The sequence below is a fragment of the Hemicordylus capensis genome, chromosome 4 (genome assembly GCF_027244095.1).
Source record: "Hemicordylus capensis ecotype Gifberg chromosome 4, rHemCap1.1.pri, whole genome shotgun sequence".
Taxonomy (NCBI): Eukaryota; Metazoa; Chordata; class Lepidosauria; order Squamata; family Cordylidae; genus Hemicordylus; species Hemicordylus capensis.
The window spans coordinates 107,021,976-107,042,949 of NC_069660.1; the positions used below are offsets into that span (position 1 = coordinate 107,021,976).

The window sequence follows — 20,974 nt, forward strand, 5'->3', positions numbered from 1 at the left end:
GTCGAGGGCGAAGCTTCTTTTGGTATCGATGCCGATGCCGGTGTCGATGTTCCAACTGGCCCTGATACCGATGTTGAGCGGTAGTGTTCGGTATAGACGATGAGATTGACGCTTGCAGCGTCGATGTCGAAGAAGTGATATGCTTCGATTTCGACACAGAAGATGACAGTTGTGATGTCGAAGGTTGTGTCAGAGCCGATTTCTTTGACGTCGAAAGAGCATCTAGCTCCTGAGCCGAGCCTGGCGACGGTGTCGAGCTGGAGGTCAGCAATCTTTTGGTGCATTTTTCGGCGGACGCCATTTTGTCACCCGGCCTTTTCAAGGACTTAGGGGTTTTCCTGGTAGGCGGAGAGGTTTTAGACTGGGCCGAACCCAGGGCCCTCAAGCCTTGTGGAGATTTAGCCAATGTAGAGGGGGTGGATAATGCGTCGTCATATAGAGCCACTCTCAAACGCAGTTCTCTATTCCTCCTGGTTTGTTTAGAGAATGACAGGCAGATTTTGCAGGATGAGGTTAGATGGGCCTCCCCCAAACAAATCAGGCACAGATTATGGCCATCTTGAGAGGGCAACTTAGCGTTACACTTAGTGCAACGCTTAAACGTCTTTTTTCCCTTAGGGATGTCCATCATACTCACTCCTTTCACCAGACCGCGTCAAATAGCCCTAAAATCCGTCCCTTCCTTCGTCGTCTTGAAAACAGTATGCCACAGCGGATCCAACAAAACAGTCCAAGGTCAATCCAATAATTCAAACAATGCCAAGTCCAAAGTCAAAAGAATAGTCAGAAACCGGTCCGAGGTCAAAAACAGTAGAACTAATACGCAATAGCAAGGAACGAACACCAAGGAGCCGCAGAAATCACGAGTGATCCCTACGGCGGTCGAAAAGGAACTGAGGTGCCTGCGCTTCCTCCCGCCTTAAATAGCCACGTGGTGCGGGGCGCAGGCGCTGAAGAGGAGCTGTAGAACTCAATACCGAGAGACTTCTGCGCAGAACCCACACTAATGGTTTCAACGGATCACGAACCAGATCTAAAGGCTTCAACTTCCCTAGGGTCTAATTTTTTTTTTAAAAAGACATGTTTTCTACCATTATATACTGAAAAGCACTTCCAGTTATGTGGAACTTAGAAAGAGAAAAAGCTATCAAGGCAAACTGCTGTGGATGATTGGTATCTCTAGTTATAACAAGATAAATGGAGTATCCTTAATTTAATCAGTTATTCCAAGGACTCACTTAATTGCAACCTACTCAAATATTTACCTTGTATTTTACTTCTAAGGTACTTCATGATTTCTTGTGTTCCTTTCTAAAACGTAAAAATAAAAGCATAGAAAAGCTTGTTATCTATCACATTTTCTAAAAGGTAGTAGAAATAACTTAAAACAGTATGAAAGTTATGTGCACTTACCTGTAGAACATCTCTTCGGATTGTTCTTAAAGGGTTTCCTTCCAGTGCCAGGAAATTCAAGTGAGACAAGTTTCCTAGCTTATATGGAAGACTATGGAGACAAAACATTCCTTTTAGAAATTATCCTCAAAAAAAGCAGAGGCAATTTAGCAATATCCAGCCCAACTACTCAGTATTCTGAGCCCTTATCAGAAAATCCTTTATATTTCAACATTACTTTACAAAACAATAATGTTCTGTTTTTCCAAGAGGAAAGTATGATATTTAGCTTTAATATTGTTAAATATAAACCTAGATATCTTGCTTCAAAACAAGGAAGATCACTAAATAAGATCACTTCCCACCTTCGCAGGGCTGAAGGGCCTATTAGGATGGTTTGCCTGAGAAGGTTATTGGATCCAATAGGATTCCAAGAAGCCTTGGAGGGATTTAGTGTTGGCTCTGCCGACGATCCTGTTGATGCTCTGGTGGAGAACTGGAACAGCAAACTCACTGGGGCAGTAGACATGATTGCTCCTAAATGCCCTCTCCGACACGCTGCAAAATTGGCCCCTTGGTATTTGGAAGAACTACGGGGGCTGAAGTGGCAAGGCAGACGACTGGAGTGGAAGTGGAGAAAGACTTGACTTGAATTTGACAGATTGCAACATAGAGTACATTTGAAGATTTATGCTCAGGCAGTATGTGTGGCAAAGAAGAGATTCTTTTCTGCCCATACGTAATATAGGCAGAATGTATGTGCCCCTCCTCCTTTGAATCAGAATCTGTGACGTGTTTAATGAATTATTTGTGGGGGGAATTTCTTGTATTCGGGCCAACTTAGACTCAGTCTCCACAATTACTTCAGTGTCTGATGTGGAGGTGTCCAGCGACTCCTCTTTTGTAGATTGGTTGGATCAGTTCCAGTTTCTAACTCCTAAAGACGTGGATGAGCTGCTTGAACTGGTGCAGCATACCACCTGTTCTCTTGACCCTTGCTCATCATGGCTTATACTATCTTGCAGGGGGATTTTTGTAGGAGGCCTGATAAAGATTATAAATGCTTCTCTGAGGGACAGCAGGATGCCTCCTTGTCTTAAGGAGGCAATTATTAGACCACTTCTAAAGAAGCCTGCCTTGGAGCCCTCAGAGTTGAGTAACTACAGGCCTATCTCCAACCTTCCGTGGTTGGGCAAGGTAATTGAGAGGGTCATGGCTTCCTAGCTCCAGACAGTCTTGGAGGAAACTGATTATCTAGACCTGTTTCATACTGGCTTTCAGGCGGGCTATGGGGTGGAGACTGGCTGGGTCGGCCTGATGGATGATCTCCAAATGGAAATTGACAGAGGAAGTGTGACTCTGTTGGTCCTTTTGGAGACTTTCGATACTGTCAACCATAGTTTCCTTCTGGAGCGTCTGAGGGGGTTGGGGGCACTGCTTTGCAGTGGTTCCGCTCCTACTTCTCAGGTAGGTTCCAGATGGTGTGCCTTGGAGACTGTTCTTCAAAATCTGAACTTTCGTATGGTGTCCCTCAGGGCTCTGTATTGTCTTCGATGTCGTTTAACATCTACATGAAACCACTGGGTGAGATCATCAGGAGATTTGGTACAGGGTGCTATCAGTATGCTGTTGACACCCAAATCTATTTCTCCATGTCAACCTCATTGGGAGAAGGCATAACCTCGCTAAATGTCTGCCTGCAGGCAGCAATCGCTGGATGAAGGATAACAAACTGAGACTGAATCCAGATAAGGCGGAGGTACTTATTGTGCAGGGTCAAAACTCGGGAGATGAGTTTGATTGGCCTGTCCTGGATGGGGTCACACTTCCCCAGAAGGAACATGTGCGCAGTCTGGGGGTGCTTCTGGATCCAAGCCTCTCCCTGGTGTCCCAGGTTGAGGCGGTGGCCAGAGGTGCCTTTTATCAGCATTGGCGGATATGCCAGCTGCGACCTCAGGACAGTAGTACATACTGGTAACTTCCAGACTGGAATACTGTAATGTGCTCTACGTTGGACTGCCTTTGCATGAAGTCCAGAAACTACAGCTGGTTCAGAACGCGACAGCCACGTTGGTCTCTGGGTCATCTCGGAGAGACCATATTACTCCTGTATTGAAAGAGCTACACTGGCTGCCGATAAGTTTCCGGGCAAAATACAAGGTGCTGGTTATTACCTATAAAGCCCTGAATGCCTTGTGCCCTGGGTATTTAAGAAAACATATTCTTTGTCATGAACCCCACTGCCTATTGAGATCATCAGGAGAGGTCCATCTGCAGTTGCCACCGGCTCGTCTGGTGGCTACTCAGGGATGGGCCTTCTCAGTTGCTGCCCCGATGCTTTGGAACATGCTCCCTGCTGAAATAAGAGCCCCACCATCTCTGACAATTTTTAAAAAAATCTGTAAAGACACATTTGTTCATCCAGGCTTTTAATTAAATACCGTTTTAATAGTTTTAACATTTTTAAAAAAATATTGTTTTAAGGTTTTAAGTTGTAATGTTTTAACTTTTTCCAGTCTTTTATTTTAACCAATGTTTTAATTTCTTTGTTGTTATTTATCTGTTTTAACTAATGCTTTAACTTTTCTGTTTTTGTTGTAAAACTCCCAGAGACTGAAGTTTTGGGCTGTATAAAAATATTCTATTAAAATAAAATAAATAAATGCACCTTCTTTAACAGATGTGACTATCTTACCTACTGATATCATTGTTAGACAGGTCTAGTCGCTCTAGCCCTTGTAGCAGAGTAATTTCATCAGGCAATGATTTTAACTTATTGTCTCTAAGTTCCAACACACACAAAGAATTCAGATGCTTGAGGTGTTCAGCACTTAAAGCTTCAATCTGATTTTCACCAACATGCAACTCCTAGAGGAATAAAAATCAAATACAGCCATCAACTTCAGCATGATAAAGTCAATCTCAAAGGGGACAAAGAGATGCCGAGATAAAATACAGGTGGCCCTCATTATTCACAGGAGTTCCAGTCTCGCCTATAGGCACAAACACAGAAACTGCGAACAACAAAACCTTGAATCAATGGGAATTGAGGGGTTAGGATCATAACAAAAACAGAAAAAGGCCAAAAAAGCAAGGGGAGCTTTTTCTGAAGAGAAAAAAAGTACAGTACCTTATTCTCCAGGTCTCCAGCAATGCCTCCTCAAACTCTGAAAATGGTAAAATATTGGCCCCCCTTTTTTTAATTAAAGGAGCCACAAAATGGCTCTCTGCTGCGAAATAGAGGCAGAAATGACATTGGAAGTCATTTCCAGGTCATTTGCAGCTACTCAAACCATGGATAGGCGAATTTCTCCTATTTTTCTACCTGCAGATAACAAAACTAGGTCTCTAAGACCCAGTAACAGATACATGAAACTGTGGATATGGAGTCTGTGGATAAAGAGGGCCACCTGTATTCTCTATCATCTTCACCATATGTCCTATAAGCAACACACACATTTATTTAATTCAGAGTTTCTCAGAATAGGATACTGTAGAAATCTTGCAGGCATTTACCTCACTAATGTTACTACATTACGCATACTTCTTAGCAGTAAACGGCACTGCACTCAGCGGGGCTTACTATTCATACACATGTGTAGAATTACCATCACCAGCCTAATTAAAATCCCAATAATTTTAGTTTTCACTAAAAAAATATATTTCACTTACATTCTGAAGAAACACCACATGTGCCTCTCTGCCACCATGCCCGACAGCCCCATGTAGATGGTAAAACTGACATTTATCTTCCATCTCATGAGAACACTAATCTGCCCAGTAACTACATTTTGGTGGGGTGGGATGGAGTGAGGAAGGGCAGTTATGTGATTATGATAAGGAAGGAACAGACTAAAACAAAAAGAAGCACCTTCTAGTGTTGATTTCAACCAGCACCAGTCTACAAAATACTGTCATAGCTGCAAGTCATAAGGGAGAGGTATTTGGGAGGAGGAGGAGAAAGGTTTGAGGGTCCGGCTGTTGTTTCCTCCCCCCCTCCACCACTCGGATTCTACATCTGGCCCCTCTGGGTTTGTTTTCCATCTTGCCCTGACGAGGAGCTGCCTGCCAGCCTACTGTCTTCAGAAAGCCTGACAACCAACACCTGTGTCGGCCAACAGTCCTTTGTGGCAGAGGGGGCTGTTGGGAAGCTTTAGACACATAAATACTGCTGAAGACACGTTGGCGGCGTGGGGGTGGGGCTGAGTGATGGTTCTTTTGTGGGTGGGTGGCGTTTTTGGGACAAGTGCTGTTTTTATTGCCCTGAGTTGTGCCAGGCCTAGTTGCTGAGATGTGTTTGGGCTCTCCTGAGGAGGAGGATGCAGGGGGTGCGCCTGGCAGCCTTGGGGCAGCTATTGCTGTAGTGGTGGGGAATAGAAGAATTGGCGCTGGCAGAACAGCTGGCCGTTACAGGGGAAGAGAAATTAGTAATTTAGTAACTATTTCTACTTCCAACTGTTCTGACAACTCTCAGGCCTTGGGGAGCACCAACTACCCACAGAGCCTGACCTTGCTCCTTTGTACTGCCAGGTCAGTTCAAAACAAGACCGAAATTGTTCATGATCTAATCATGGATGAGGGAGCTGACCTGGCATGTATAACAGAACTGGTTGGGGGAAGCGAGTGGCCCAGTGTGGGCTCAGCTTCTCCCTCCAGGTTACTCTGTTGTGGAGCAGGTTAGGGGAAGTGGGCAGGGGGGTGGAGTGGCTGTGGTCCATAAAAATACTATAGCAATAGCAATAGCACTTACATTTATATACCGCTCTATAGCTAGAGCTCTCTAAGCGGTTTACAATGATTTAGCATATTACCCCCAACATTCTGGGTACTCATTTTACCGACCTCGGAAGGATGGAAGGCTGAGTCAACCTTGAGCCCCTGGTCAGGATCAAACTTGTAACCTTCTGGTTACAGGGCGGCAGTTTTACCACTGCGCCACCAGGGGCTATCTCCCTTACCAGGGCCCCTGTGAGACAGTTGACCTATATTGAGTGTGTATTCTTGAGGCTGGGAACTAGGGATAGATTGGGGATTCTGTTGGTGTACCGTTCACCCCGCTGCCCAACTGACTCCCTAACTGAGCTGACGGAGCTGGTCGCGGAGTTGGTGCTGGGGGACTTCAATATCCACTTTGGGACTGGCTTGTCTGGTGCGGCTCAGGAGTTCATAGCAGCCATGACAACCATAGGCCTATCCCAATTAATTTTTGAACCAACTCATGTTGCCGGCCATACACTGGATTTGGTCTTCTGTTCGGATCAGGGGGGTGTTCCGTGGGTGCGGAATCCGGTGGTTACCCCATTGTCATGGACGGATCACTACCTGGTTAAGGTTGGTATCACGGTCACAATCCACCCCTGCAGGGGTGATGGACCGATTAGGATGGTCTGCCCAAAAAGGCTGCTGGACCCAGTAGGTTTCCAAAAGGCCTTGGAGGGTTTTGATGTTGGTGCGGCCGGTGATTCTGTCGATGCCCTGGTGGGAACATGGAATAGAGAACTCACCAGGGCAGTAGATATTATCGCTCCTAAGCGTCCCTCCAGGCCTGCTTCTAAGATGGCCCCCTGGTACACAGAGGAGTTGTGGGGGATGAAGCGGCTTGGTAGGTGACTGGAACGCAAGTGGAGGAGAACTCGGCTCGAATCTGACAGGATTCAGCATAGAACCCACTTGAAGACCTATGCAATGGCAGTGCGCGCAGCAAAAAAGCGTTTTTGGTCGGCGCGCATTGCGTCTGCGGGCTCACATACGGCAGAGTTATCCCGGGTGGTGAGGAGGAGGTCATCAGGAGATTTGGTGCTAGGTGTTATCAGTATGCTGACACCCAAATCTACTTCTCCTTTTCATCTTCAGGAAATGGCACTCACTCTTTAAATGCCTGCCTACAGGCAGTAATGGGCTGGATGAGGGAGAACAAATTGAAGCTGAATCCAAGCAAGACGGAGGTGCTCATTGTGGGGCCCAGAATCTGAGGAGTGAGTTAGAACTCCCTGTGCTGGATGGGGTTACACTCCCCCAGAAGGAGCAGGTGTGCAGCTTGGGAGTACCACCCTGGTTTCTCAGGTGGAGGCCATGGCCAGGAGTGCTTTCTATCAGCTTCGGCTGATTCGACAGCTGCGTCCATTCCTTGAGGAGGATGACCTCAAAACAGTGGTGCACCAGCTGGTAACCTCCCGGCTTGACTATTGCAATGCGCTCTACGTGGGGCTGCCTTTGTACGTAGTTCGGAAACTTCAATTAGTTCAGAATGCGGCAGCCAGATTGGTCTCTGGGGTAACCCGGAGAGACCATATTACACCTATTTTGAAACAATTGCACTGGCTGCCGATATGTTTCCAGGCAAAATACAAAGTGCTGGTGATTACCTTTAAAGCCCTGAACGGCTTAGGCCCAAGTTACCTTAGAGAGCGCCTTCTTCTGCGTGATCCCCACCGCACATTAAGGTCATTTGAGGAGGTTCGTCTCCAGTTACCACCAGCTCGTCTGGTGGCGACTCAGAGGCGGGCCTTCTCTATAGCTGCTCCGGGGCTGTGGAATGCACTCCCTGTGGAAATCCATAATTTGAATTCTCTATTAGCCTTCAGGAGAGCCCTTAAAACGTATTTCTTTGGCCTGGCTTTCCAGGGTTTTTAAATTCTAACCCAATTTTGGGGCTTTTAATTACTGTAAACTGTTTAATTGCTGTTTTAAAATGTTTTTAAATTGTTAATTGTTGCTATATTGTTTTTAATTTGTTTTAGCTTTTTATTGTTTTAGAGGCTTGTTTTAATTGTAAACCGCCCTGAGCCATTTCGGAAGGGTGGTATATAAATCAAATTAAATAATAATAATAATAAATAACAATAAATATTTTGAATACATCCCTTTGCTGGGTTAAAAAGAAAACATGAAAATGTGGCCAATATAAGCACTGCAGAAAAAGAGATGCAGGACCTGACTGACAGGATGAAACAAAATCAAATCCCCTGCCAACCTGGCAAAGAGGCACCTTTTACTGTGGTGATTCTCTTTATTTAGCAGGGGGAGAGTAACTGGCCCTATCCACCCCCAGCACAGTACCTCCAGTGACTGTTACCGGTGTCTATCTTATGGTTCTTTTCAGATTGTGAGCCCTTTGGGGGACAGGTATCCATCTTATTTATTTATTATTTCTCTGTGTAAACCACCCTGAGCCATTTTTAGAAGGGCGGTATAGAAATATGTTTTTATGATTATAGCAAACAATCAGTATGCACTTTTATTTATGCATTTAAATAGTAAATAGAAAATGTTGATTTAAAATCAGCCTTTTTCTCTTTAAATCATGATTTAAAATTGCTTTGATTTAAATCAATTTATTTTATTTTAATTAGTATTAAATAGGCTTAAGAGAAAAAATTTCATTAGCAGTCTATTAATGCACACAAAGACATCAAAACTACTTACAAACCTTACCTTTAAAAATGTACATGAAGGGAGGACTGGCAGGTGACACAATTTATTTCTCCTTAGATAAAGTTGTTCCAACGACTTCATATTGGCCAGTTCAGGAGGAATAGCTTCTAAGTTGTTTTTAGTGCAATCAAGCTGTCTTAAACCTACAGAAATAGATCAAATGGAACAAACATCAAAGGCAAGTCAATGCTGTTGTACTAAAGAAGAATAGCAACAGGAGCATTCTATTCAAAAATTCACCCATAAAAGGGACTTCAGATATGTGCACCATACCAGCCAGAACAAACGAACAATGGCTTATGACAATTAGCACAAGCTTACATATAGTGCAGAGGCCTGATGATCTAACACCGGGAAGGGGGGGCGCATTCTGCCTCCATCAGTCTCAAATCCGCGTGCATGCTGCTGGACCAGCTATGTGAGTGCTAAAAACAGCACTGGTGTGGAAGCAACTCCCTCCCATTATAGAAGCAGCATGGGCACCATGCTGTTAGATCAGCAGGCCCCTGCACAGTATGTAAGCCATAGTCTTTTCAAGCCCCCTGAAGGAAATCTCTGGTTTCAGGATCTATTGTACCTTGAGATGTAACACTTGGACACCAAATTGCAACCGAACTTTTAGCAATAAACATATATAACATTCACTATCTTCAAGAGGAAGTAAAAACAAAGGAGAAGGAAAGAGTATGGGGGGAAAAACCCTCCTGGATTTTATCTTTGTGCATTTGACATACTGAGTCATGGTTATTAGATCATCCCATTCTAGTAGCAGCAAGTAGGGAAGTGTACGAACCGGTTCGCAGGCCATGTTAGAGGCCTGCGAACCAGTTCGCTGATCTGATGGTCTGATGCCGGGAGGGGGGTGTTGTTTTAAGGGCGGGGGGTTGTACTTACCCCTCCTGCCGCTTTTCCCCCTCCGGCGCTCCATTTTTAAGCAAAATCTTCGGGGCGGCAGCATTCCTCCCTGCTGCCCCTGCCCCCTTGTTGCCTGCTAAAAGCAGAAGTAACTTCCGTGCATGTGCTTGTCACCGCCGTGCGTGCGTCACTCACGTCACTGTGATGTGCGTGGCGAGCATGGCGGTGACAAGCACATGCACGGAAGTTACTTCCACTTTTAGCAGGCAATAAGGAGGCAGGGGCAGCAGGGAGGAACGCTGCCGCCCCAAAGATTTTGCTTAAAAATCAAGCGCCGGAGGGGGGAAAGCAGCGCGAGGGGTAAGTACAACCCCCCACCCTTAAAGCAACACACACACACACCCCGGCATTGGACCGCACCTCCGCAGTCCGTGCACATCCCTAGCAGCAAGGCATCCCTGGACCTTTTGGTGGGGCTAGATGCCCTCCTTCCATCAACAAGAAGTCAATTTCCTAGTGAGAAACAATGTTCCCTTCTCTGTTGGTGAGGAGAGCATCCAGAGTGGGATGAGAGATAGTTGCCCCAAAACTCCATGTAGCATATGATGATGCTCCTATAGAAATACAAAGACTTTTCCCAGTACCTTCCTCTCAAAGGAGTCCTCTGCTAAAGCAAATGTGTTTGTCTGGCTTGTAATATCTTGTGAAGGTGGAGATGGAAGACCATGCTGTGGCTGCTGTGAGTCATCTGTATTCAAGCACTCATCTCAATCGTGATCAGAAGGGAAGGGTATGGGAAGAGAGAAACAGTGTTTTCATGGTGCCAAGCTGAACACAGAGAAGACACTGGTGGCTGGGCATAAGTGGCTGGCTGTTTTGCCTGGGGGGCTGCAATAGTTTTTGATGGCAAAGGTTTCCAACTCCATGTTTCCAACTCTTCCTCTTGGGAGAATCTTCAAGGAAGTGCCTGTTTCAGAAGTGGGCATGACAGAAAACTTGGAGGGATATCATTCAAGGGTCTCTTAAAGACTATCACAAGTCTTGCCTCCAAAGCCACTTTGGATGCCTTCATCCACCAAAAGAGAAACCTCTATTACCACCCAGAAGAGACAAACAACAGTTTGCTTGCAAAACATAATTAAAAAACTGCTTTACTTTTCATTGAACTGATTTCTGCAGGTAGACTTTTCAGCTGATTGCAAGCCAAATTGAGATGAACCAAACTTGTAAGAAAAGCAAAACTTGTAGGGATATTAGCAATGTTGTTGTTGGAAATATTCTGAAAAATAAAGAGTAGAAACAACAATTTTTGAGGAACTGCTAACATAGTTTAGAACTTTCCCCCCTTTTAAAAAAAGTTAAAGTACAATGACTAGCATGAGAAAATTACTCAGAGTAGTCCCATTGGAATTAAAAGGACAAATTTCTATGCGACTAGTAATTTTTCTCATGTCCGCCAATATATTTACAGGGTGAATATATAAAAAAAAGTGTGTTTAACAAAACTGGCAATAATAAAGGATCTACAGTAACTTCAAATAGATCTCCCACCACAAATGTATTTGAAATGCTGTCATCTTCTGCTATTTTGCAATACAACAGTTTATTTATACCCGTACACTTTTGGTATGAGTCCATAACCCAGGTTCATACCCATTTATATCAGTCTGCAATACATGCCGGTGTCATAGATTTTCAGTGGAATAAAATATACATTTTTTGCTGCCATTAATACCCAGGTCATTATTTCAAAAATCTTCATGTCCAATTGTGTGTACTATTAATAATAATTATTATTTTATTAATTATTATTATTATTTTAAGGATCATGCAGAATTTCAAACCCTCTTTCTTTGAGACTCTCCAAGATTTGCTTTCAGAAAATAATGAGAGATAGCTAGAACACATAAAATAGATCAGTGTATAGTATGTATGTATATATTAGGACTGTACAAATATTTGGCTCCAAATTGCTGAAGTCAAATAATCTACACAATCTTGTTGCATTGTGCAGTGATGAACATTCCATGAACTCATCTCTGTGAGGAACCTGGATTCCTAGCTTCCTTCAGGTTCTGAGGACCCCTTAAACAGAACAGAGGCTTGCTGCATTTCAAAACCATCTTGGAAGGCACGTGCGGAGTGCTGGGAAGTGGATTCCTTCCCCCTAAAAGCTCTGTGGGGTTTACTGTGTACAGTTCTGGGTGCCTCATGTCAAAAAGCTTATTGTAGAGCTGGAAAAGGTGCAGAAAGGGGCAACCAGAATAAATAAGAAACTGGAGCACTCCCATTTGGGCTTTGTAGAACAAGAAAATTACAATTGGGGGGACAAAAGTGAAACTGTGCATGGTGTGAAGAAACCAAACAGATTAGCTTTTGTCTCTCTCTCTCTCTACTAGAACTTGAAGTACCGCCTTGGGGTGGTATATAAATTTAACAATAAATTTAAAGAACAATAAATACTCACTGATACTGACCGGCAGTAGCTTCAGGGCAGATAAAAGAAAAGTATTTCTTCACAAAGTTTATAATTAACTGGATTTCACTGCCACAAGACATAGTAATAGCTACTGGCTTACAAGAGAATTGTACTGTGATGAAACCCAGACCTCCATCATCCTGAAGTGAGAGCATCCCCACAATGTCTAACAGACACACACCCTTCACCAATTCCCTAATCTTATCTGACACTGGAAATAGGGACATTTTGCATCTCACCACCTGGGGAGGAGGTAATTGGAATACTCTTTGAACAACAGACAGGTGCGAGACCTACAGTTGCCTCCAGCCAGGCTTCGTCTGGCTCCTCCGTAATGGCTATAAAAACAGAGGGCAAGGGCCTAGCCAGCTTTCAACTCTTTCCATCTGCTAAGGGAGAAGATGTAGAGATTAAAGCTCTCTCAGCCAAGGACCTGCCTAATGCTAAAGTAAAGTTGTGCCATCAGGTCGACGCCATATGGTTTTCTTTGAGGGGTTTACCATTGCCATCTCCTGTGCAGTAGGAAATGATGCCTTTCAGCATCTTCCTATATCACTGCTGCCTGATACAGGTGTTTCCCATAGTCAGGGCAACATACCAGTGGGGATTCGAACCAGCAACCTCTTGTTCCCTAGGCAAGTTACTTCCCCACTGCTAGACTAAGGTAAAACTCAGTGCTAGTTAGTTAGTTAATGTTTTTGTATTTCCTTTGAATTCTTGTGTGCCTTTCTTTACTTCCAATTCCCTCTATTTTCCTCCAATTCCTTATTTTGTGTGCAACCCATATTTCTTAATAAAGTTCATATACTTAGAAATGGCTACAGTGTGATTTAAAAGGTTCTTGAGGGTTACTTGCAAAACTCTTCCCCATGTGCCTTGCAAGGTCATACGCTCAGGCCCGGAGGGAAGCCAGTGGCGGCCCGTGTTTGCCTGCCACCATGGCCCCCCTGCCTCCGTTTTTGAGGCACTTAGCCCAGCGCCGGGTTCCCAGCCTGGTTGGGAATGTGTCTCCCTGCCTTTTAAAGCAAGGAGTGCTGCTCCCGGCCACACTGCAAATGTGGGCGGTGGCTGGCAGTCTGCTCAGAAACAGGGGGTGCCCCCCGTTTCTGAGCAAAGCCCTGCCCGTTGCGCCGGATGTCAGATGCAAGTGTCGTAAGGTCCGGGTTCTTTGAACCCGTTTGCGCAATGGTGGCTCCGCCGCTGCATTCACTACTGTTGTTTTCTGAATAACATATTGTTGTCTAGACTAGAGCTGGGTTCTGTGGACTCCAGCGGCACAGGGCCTGTAAGTCCTAAGCCAGACAGTTCTAGGTTGTTGAAGCTATGTCTAAGCCTGATCAGTAGCTTTAGATCAGTCTTCAACTGGTGGCAGCCTACCTTGAAGAAGGGTTGTGCTCCTAGATTGTGATCAGAGCAATCTCTCTAATGAGAGTAGAGCCCAGGAAAGCATAGAGTAGCCCCTGTTTCATCACATATACTAATCAAAGGAAACTAGGTCTATCAATGGCTATGAGCCTTGATCACTATGGACACCTGCACACGATCTGCTGCAAGTAAAGAAAGTGGGGAGATGTTGGGAGTGCGCATTCCTGGCTAGCATTTCAGGCAAATGCACCTATGTCCAGTTCCCGAGTCCTCCACTCAACATTTTCCTGACTTCCGTAATCAAGATATGAAATTGGGTAGGAAATCTTAAGAGAATGTCAGGCACAAGACTCAATAACTGGTCTTGGGTGGGTTCATCTGACATGCCCACCAGAAGCACACTTCAGGTTCCAAGTTCCCTGTCCTCCTTACTTGCGGCACATTACGTGAAGCTGCCCTGTAAAGTTTCCATGTGCAGCGGTAGTACAACGGCTAATGCTGGGGGATAAACAGTAGAGGAAGGCTTTTACCTTCATGTGCTGCTTGTGGGCTTCTCTAGAAGTTTTTGGTTGTTTCCTGCTGGAAGCAGAATGCTTGATTAGATGGACCTTGGCCTCATCCAGCAGGACTCTTCTTAACACATCCTGTTCACATTTTCCATGAAGGTTTTTTTTTATTTTTGACAGAGACAACAGAGTAGTGACAAGATTTTCCATACTACTGATTTACTTTTAAAATAATATGATACAGGAAGCCCAAAGTTCAGCAAGCTTGCAAGCACAGTAGGGAGTTTGAAAAATTATTTTTAAAGTTGTCATAGCTCCTACCACAGACAGAGGAGGGGGAAGTTCACTGGTGTGAATCCTTGACTGTACGGGATTCACAGTAGGCTGCCACCATCCACTTTATTTTGATGTGGGAAAATCCACATCACTCTATATAGGACTTCTGGGGGCTAAAGTGGCAAAACCCTCCCTAGAAGAGCTCAGCATTCATAAACCTCCAAAAGTGTGTGACTAAGGCAGACCCAAAATGAAGAGTACAACACTTCACCAACAAGGGTTTATTATTAGAGTAAAAGAAAAACAAGGGTATGCAATATGGACAATTGTCTGTTCATACAGCAGATTGTAGGAGAGAGTGTTTTCATTAACAAGGCAACCCAGATTCAAGCAATAACTTCCCCCATGTGTCTAACTGAACTGGTTCTTATCTTATTACTCACAGGAAGGGGCCTTCCTGCTGTATCCACAGATGCTTTTTTGGCACGTGGGGCTTTTGGGGGCACACACCACCCCAGAAGGAAGCTAGAAGGGGTGGCTAAGAGCAGATAAGCACCTGTGCTCCATTTTCTTAAAGTTCCCTTTCCAATTTCCTTAAAAGTGCTCAAACCGTGTTTCGGGTATATCCCTACCCAGCACTTGTTCTAAGAGTCCTATTCTCAGATCCTTCCTATCACTGCAAAAGTCATGAAACAGGTTCTCAAAGCAAGACTGTCAGACACTGCATGTCTATTATATAGGGCTGATAAAATACTGTACCCTATTGAAGTGTAAACTAATAACTAAAATTAGTAACAGTTGTAACCATCTTCAGAAGAGAGACATCATAAAAGCATCACCTTTATCATCATAAAATGTTAGAGAGCACCTTCTTCTGCATGATCCCCACCACACATTATGGTCATTTGAGGAGGTCCGTCTTCAGTTATCACTGGCACGTCTGGTGGCAACTCAGAGGCGGGCCTTCTCTGTAGCTGCTCCTGGGCTGTGGAATGCACTCCCGGCAGAAATCCGCAATCTGAGTTCATTATTGGCCTTCAGTAGAGCCCTTAAGACCTATCTGTTTGGCCTGGCCTTGCAGGGGTTTAATTTTTTTTTAATTATTTTTTTAATTGTAAAGGTTTGGCCTGGTTTTCCAGGGTTTTAAAAACTGTTTTAATGGTTTTATGTTGTTTTTACAGTTTTTGATTTTAACAGTTAATTGATTTTAGTTTTGTTTTAATGTAAACCACCCAGAGTCATTTTTGGAAAGGTAATATAAAAATAAAAATAAATAAATAATAATAAGAACTTACTAATTCTTCCAAACTGACAAGTTGTCCAAATTCATCTGGCAAGTGACTCAGTTCATTATGCTGTAGAAGCAGACTTCTTAAGTGCTTTAGCTGCATCAGTTCCACTGGTATGTCTTTCAGTTTATTATGACTGTTGAGAAAAGAATCATTATTAAGGAATATTCAGTACAACTTTGCTTTAAACTGCTCTGCATGCAAGTCCACAAGAGTTATTAGCCTACAAAAGCTTTCCTAGCCTGCTTGTCCACACAATGTTGAGATACTGGCCAATCCTATATGCTGGTACTCTCAGATATACCTCACAAATGACCACGGAGGTCACTCCCAGCTGCCATTCTGTCAGAAGCAGCCATTTTGTGGCTCATTTCTTAACTTAACACACACACACACACACACACACACACACACACACCCATAGGCATAATGCCTCGTTACTTGCTGTAATAAGTGAGGAACAGAAACCCTGCTGGTAATGGGGTTTGCCTGTATTTTAAGGATTTATAGAGACCTATCTGTGAGTTTTTGAATGTGTTATAGAGCTACACAATGCAAGATAACACTGTTTGAGTTTAAAAAGTTAATGAAAAAATTAAGATCTACAATATGATAAAGGTTGTAACCTATGCACACTTGGGAATCAATCCTATTGAACTACGCAGAGCTTATTTCTGAACAAGCATGCAGAAAATCAGATTGTACAAAGAGACCTGCTTTGTGTTTATAAAGACCATCTGACCAATTTGCTGCTGTGAAGCAGGTTTTTGACTATGAACACTTGTGTTAACATAACTCTCCAATAATTCAGCCAGCATGTGATCTAGTTGACAATGTATACTTGGACTTTCAAAGAGCTTTTGATTCACCAAGATTCTTGAGTAAACCTAGTAATATGATACAAGAGGACAGGAAAAAGGCAACTAAAGAGGGACATTACTGAGGCTTACAGAATTATGCATGGTGTGGAGAAAGCAGGTATTATGGAGAAATATTCGTCCTTCTCTCACAAACTAAAGCCAGGGGTCATCCAATGAAACTGGGTAAGAAGAGATTTACATTCATCACACAGGCCATAATTTAAGGAATTCACTGGCAAAATATGTAGGAATGGTTACTAGCTCAGATCATTTTAAAAGAGGACAAATCTATCAATGGCTACTAATTTTGATGGCTATATGCTACCTCTGAATACCAGTTACAAGGTAACAATGGTAGAAGAAGAGTATGCTAATCTCTTGCTTGAGGGCTTCCCAGAGACATCTGGTTATCTACAGTGGGAAACACGACACTAGACTAGCCAGGACTTGGCCTGATCCAGTAGGGCTGTCTTATGTAACAAGCTTTGTTTTTTGCTGCAACACACTGACACAGCTAATCTACTAGAATAAGGCTAAACAAACATTTTAATTTTGTCAACATGAATACTCTGGTTTGCAATTTTTTTCTTACATTAGAAAAGATCATATGTGCATTAAACTATTTCCCACAAATAAAGCTGCCCAGAGACATCAGTTTGGGCAGAGTATAAATTTAATAAATAAATAATATTGTTGTTTGTGTAAGCTTATATAGCATGTTTACCTCATATTAAGTTTCTGAAGGTTTTCCAGTGATCCTAAAGCAGGTGGAAGAGATGTCAGTTGATTATCATGTGCCTGAAAACCAGGAGAAATAAGTTTATTTAGCTGTTCATATACACTAGCACAGAAAACTTTTTCCATTCCACTCATTACTCTGGAGAACTAAACACATAATGCCTACCACTGCATGAAATATGTCAAGACGTTCATTCTCCCAGAGATCAATTCCTTCTGCAACACTGTTTGTGCAGACTGGCTTTGGGGACTGATAGCATTACTATGAGGTCCTTGTAATGTGTATTAAAGATTTTGTTTTCTTATTTGTGCCACTTAATGTACAAATAGGTGAAATAAAAAATAGACAGAAAAAGGGAGGAGAGAAACTATGCTCATGCAAACTGCAGCACTCAAAACCAAGTTTCAAAGTAGTCTGCTTGATTATAGTGCATACTTTTATAGACTATTTGTTAATCCAAAGAAAGGGCAGGGGATGATTTCATTTCAGATGCCTAGGATCCAGAATTTCTGAACATTTCTCATCCTTTTGTCTCCATCAAGAGTCAGCTAACCCACCCTTCCGCTGATAAGTTACAGTTGGCATTCATTTTGAATGTGAAGTAGATTAGGCTGAAGAACCATGACTAACCCAAGCACTTAGTGAGCAGAGTTCTAAATTTGGAGCTCCCCAGTCTGTTCAACACTCTAGCCTCTACACCACACCAGTTCACTGACTCGTAAATTTACAGCTGTAATCAACCATCCCTCCCATCCAATAACTGGATGAATAACAAATATGACTTTACTGTAACATTATACACACCCTTTGAGACCAGAATACTCAACAAAATTCTACATCTGAAAGAACAGAAAAGTATTTGCCCCACTTTATACAATATGAAAGCAATATTCTTCATCTTCATCATCAGGGTTATTCTACTCACATCCAGCACTGTGAGAGCAGGCAAGAGTTTCACATCATCAGAAATACACAGCAGTTTGTTTGAAGATAAATTTAGTTTGGTGAGATCTGTTTGCTCCCACCATCGATCAGCAGCACCAAAAGAGAGATTCTGGTCCTCTTCTGGGGTATCCAAATTTATACGCCATACATGAAGAGGTACTACCAAAAAAAAAGTGACACATTAATATAAACTAGAGGAGTAGGAAACCTTGGCTCTCCAGCTGTTGTAGAACTGTAACTCCCATTGGATAGCCAACATTGCCTACTTCTGAACTACGGTATCATACTTCTTCCACTACCGCTTATGAAGCTTGTCACTGATTTTACAGCACAACCTTGAGCATCTTTACTCAGAAGTAAATCCTACTGAACTCAGTAGGATATACTCTCTTGTTCAATGTATTTAGGACTATGAGACTAAAACTGCAATTCTATATATCCTGACTATCAAGCCATAGATTGCTGGTATGATTCCCAGACTATGGGAAACACCTATATTGGGTAGCAGCGATATAGGAAGATGCTAAAAGGCATCGTCTCACACTGCGTGGGAGGAGGCAATGGCAAACTCCTCCTGTATTCTACCAAAGACAACCACAGGGCTCTGTGGGTGCCAGGAGTCAACACCGGCTTGACGGCACACTTTACTTTACTTACTTGGCAGTACAGTGGAACCTACTCCTGAGTAAATATATAACATTGCACAGTAGTCTAAAAGCAAAAGCAAATACTGGATTGATATAAACGTGAATGTTGCTTGCAACTTATAAAAGGTGCAGTGTGATCCTAGGCATATTTACTCAGAAGTCAGTCCCAGTAGGCTGGACAGGACTAAACATACACTGGCCCTATCCACTCCCAGCACAAGTACCTCCAGTGACTGTTGCTGGTGTCTATCTTATGTTTCTTTTTAGATTGTGAGCCCTTTGGGGGCAGAGATCCATCTTATTTGTTTATTATTTATCTGTGTAAACCGCCCTGAGCCATTTTTGGAAGGGCAGTATAGAAACTGAATAAATAAATCAATAAAAACAAATAAACTGTATCACCAAGTACACTTAAGACTGTAGCTAGTCAGCCTGCCAGCCTTGTCTGACAGTCCACCCAGCAGAGTTTGCCTATAATTGTCTCCTTTTGCCCGAGACTAAGGAGTTGAGCACTGACTTAGCCGGTGTCCAGGGAGGACAGGCTAAAGAAATGTTGAACGAGGCAAGCTTTTCTTCCTGTTGCTGACGTTCGCTTTGTTCTAAGGCTGCAAATGGGACAGTCAAGGCTTCTCAGGTGACGATAAGGGAAGAAAAATGGGCGTGGCTCTGAACACGATTCCCTACCAGGCTCCTCGCTGCGGCGAGTCCCCAAACTCTGGTTGGAGGCAGAAATGGGGAGAAGGGAAACCCGACAGTCGGAGCGCAGCAGCACATGCCCCTGTTGCTTAGTGTCCTCCTCCCAATCCCAACCGCCGCTGCTCTCGAGAAGTCGGGGGCGGCTTAGTGGAGTGAGCAAGACCCAGCCTCATGGGTCGGGCACACAGACAGCTGCAGGCCCCTTGGCCTTCTTCCACACACCAGCACGTATTTAACCGCTCCGTTTCCCGCCTCGCAGCGTGGGCGAACGGAACGCAGACCACTCCACACACACCCCGCCTTCCTGGGCGGGCATAGGGTGGGGGGGGCGCGACTCTCAGCCTATTTCTCACCTTCAGTCAGCTCCCGTCCAGAAAGGTTTAGCTGGCCGCTCTTTCGAGCCGTCCGGATCAGGCCCTGAGGCACTCTCGCCGCATTTGCGTCGGCATCCCCGGCATCCCGTCTGAAGCCGGCGAGAGAATTTCCCGCGCCCCGTTTCCGCGCAGCGCACATCCTTCCACTAGACCCAGCCGATCTTTCTGCCCAAGCCACGGCGGGCGACGCGAGGCTCGGTTAAGACTCTGGGCCCGCCTTTGCTCCTGTCGTAGGCGCTACGTACCCAGCAGCAGCAATAACCGTCGCTGCCTCCGCCAGTGGGGTCGATGGAGGCGTGAGACTTTGAGGAAATTTGGTCTCTGCAGCTGTTGGCTCTGAACAGCCCTCAGCACCAGCAGGGCTTGAACTGAGCCAGCAGGAGGACTCGTTATATTATCATTCAGTCATTCCGTTGTATGTGCATAGTGCATGCAACGCCCCGCATTCGCCCATGTGAATCTGCCAGGGCCCTCCTCCAATTATCATCTCAGGCCCCTGCTCGAGACCCCGCCACTAACAAAGAACCGGTTGGCGGGTACTAGAGACGGGGCTTTTTCAGTTGTGGCCCCCTCGGCTTTAGAATGCCCTCCCTGAAGAGCTTCGCCATGCTCCCTTCCTCAGTGTTTTATGTGTTTTTTTTTAATCTTAAAGCACACCTTTTAAAGGAGGCTTTTTAATGCTCCATTATTGTTTCGTTATATCTGGTAGGTTCTTTCGCTTTTTATAATTTTCAATTTTAATTTGAACCTAGTAATTGTGGTTTTTAATCTGACTTTTTAAAAAATAATTAATTTTATTACTTTTGTTGTATCTGTGTCTGTCTTATTGTGAGCCACCCCAGCAGTAAGTGCACTGGAGGGGCAGGGTATAAATATTTTAATTAATTAAATACATAAATAAATAAATGAACATCTTGCACATGTACATGTTTTTGTATGAACGATTGTACTATGTTCATTTCAAAAGTGACCCTGGGCACAAGCTCCTAAGTTTCAAGGTATGGCTTGGAAATGGACTAGCGTCGTTTCCTTGAGCATAACTGTGCATTCAGATCTACACATGCACACTGTACAGATAGTAGTGTTGGCTGAACATGTGAACAGAGCTAATGAAGAT

At 43.9% G+C, this 20,974-nt stretch overlaps 1 protein-coding gene across 3 annotated transcripts in view; it reads right to left on the minus strand.

Moving 5' to 3' along the window:
• The window catches only part of LRRC40 (leucine rich repeat containing 40), a 54,626-nt gene extending 34,284 nt beyond the window's left edge, over nt 1-20,342 (minus strand). Inside the window, exons 1-9 of one of the 3 annotated variants that reach the window (XR_008306747.1) lie at nt 19,837-20,342; nt 18,121-18,299; nt 17,181-17,254; nt 15,603-15,732; nt 10,837-10,960; nt 8,827-8,969; nt 4,088-4,260; nt 1,414-1,504; nt 1,266-1,311 (exon numbers count right to left, since the gene is read on the minus strand). Coding sequence is in view for 2 of the 3 variants with exons in the window: in XM_053248576.1 (XP_053104551.1) it covers nt 1,266-1,311; nt 1,414-1,504; nt 4,088-4,260; nt 8,827-8,969; nt 10,837-10,960; nt 15,603-15,732; nt 17,181-17,254; nt 18,121-18,299; nt 19,837-19,996 (1,120 nt within the window). In the remaining variant the exon portion in view is untranslated. Of the gene's footprint in view, nt 1-1,265; nt 1,312-1,413; nt 1,505-4,087; nt 4,261-8,826; nt 8,970-10,836; nt 10,961-15,602; nt 15,733-17,180; nt 17,255-18,120; nt 18,300-19,471; nt 19,747-19,836 lie in introns of those variants that run through there. The other 2 variants (XM_053248576.1, XM_053248577.1) reach the window with 2 other exon arrangements.
• Nucleotides 20,343-20,974: the final 632 nt, after the last annotated feature.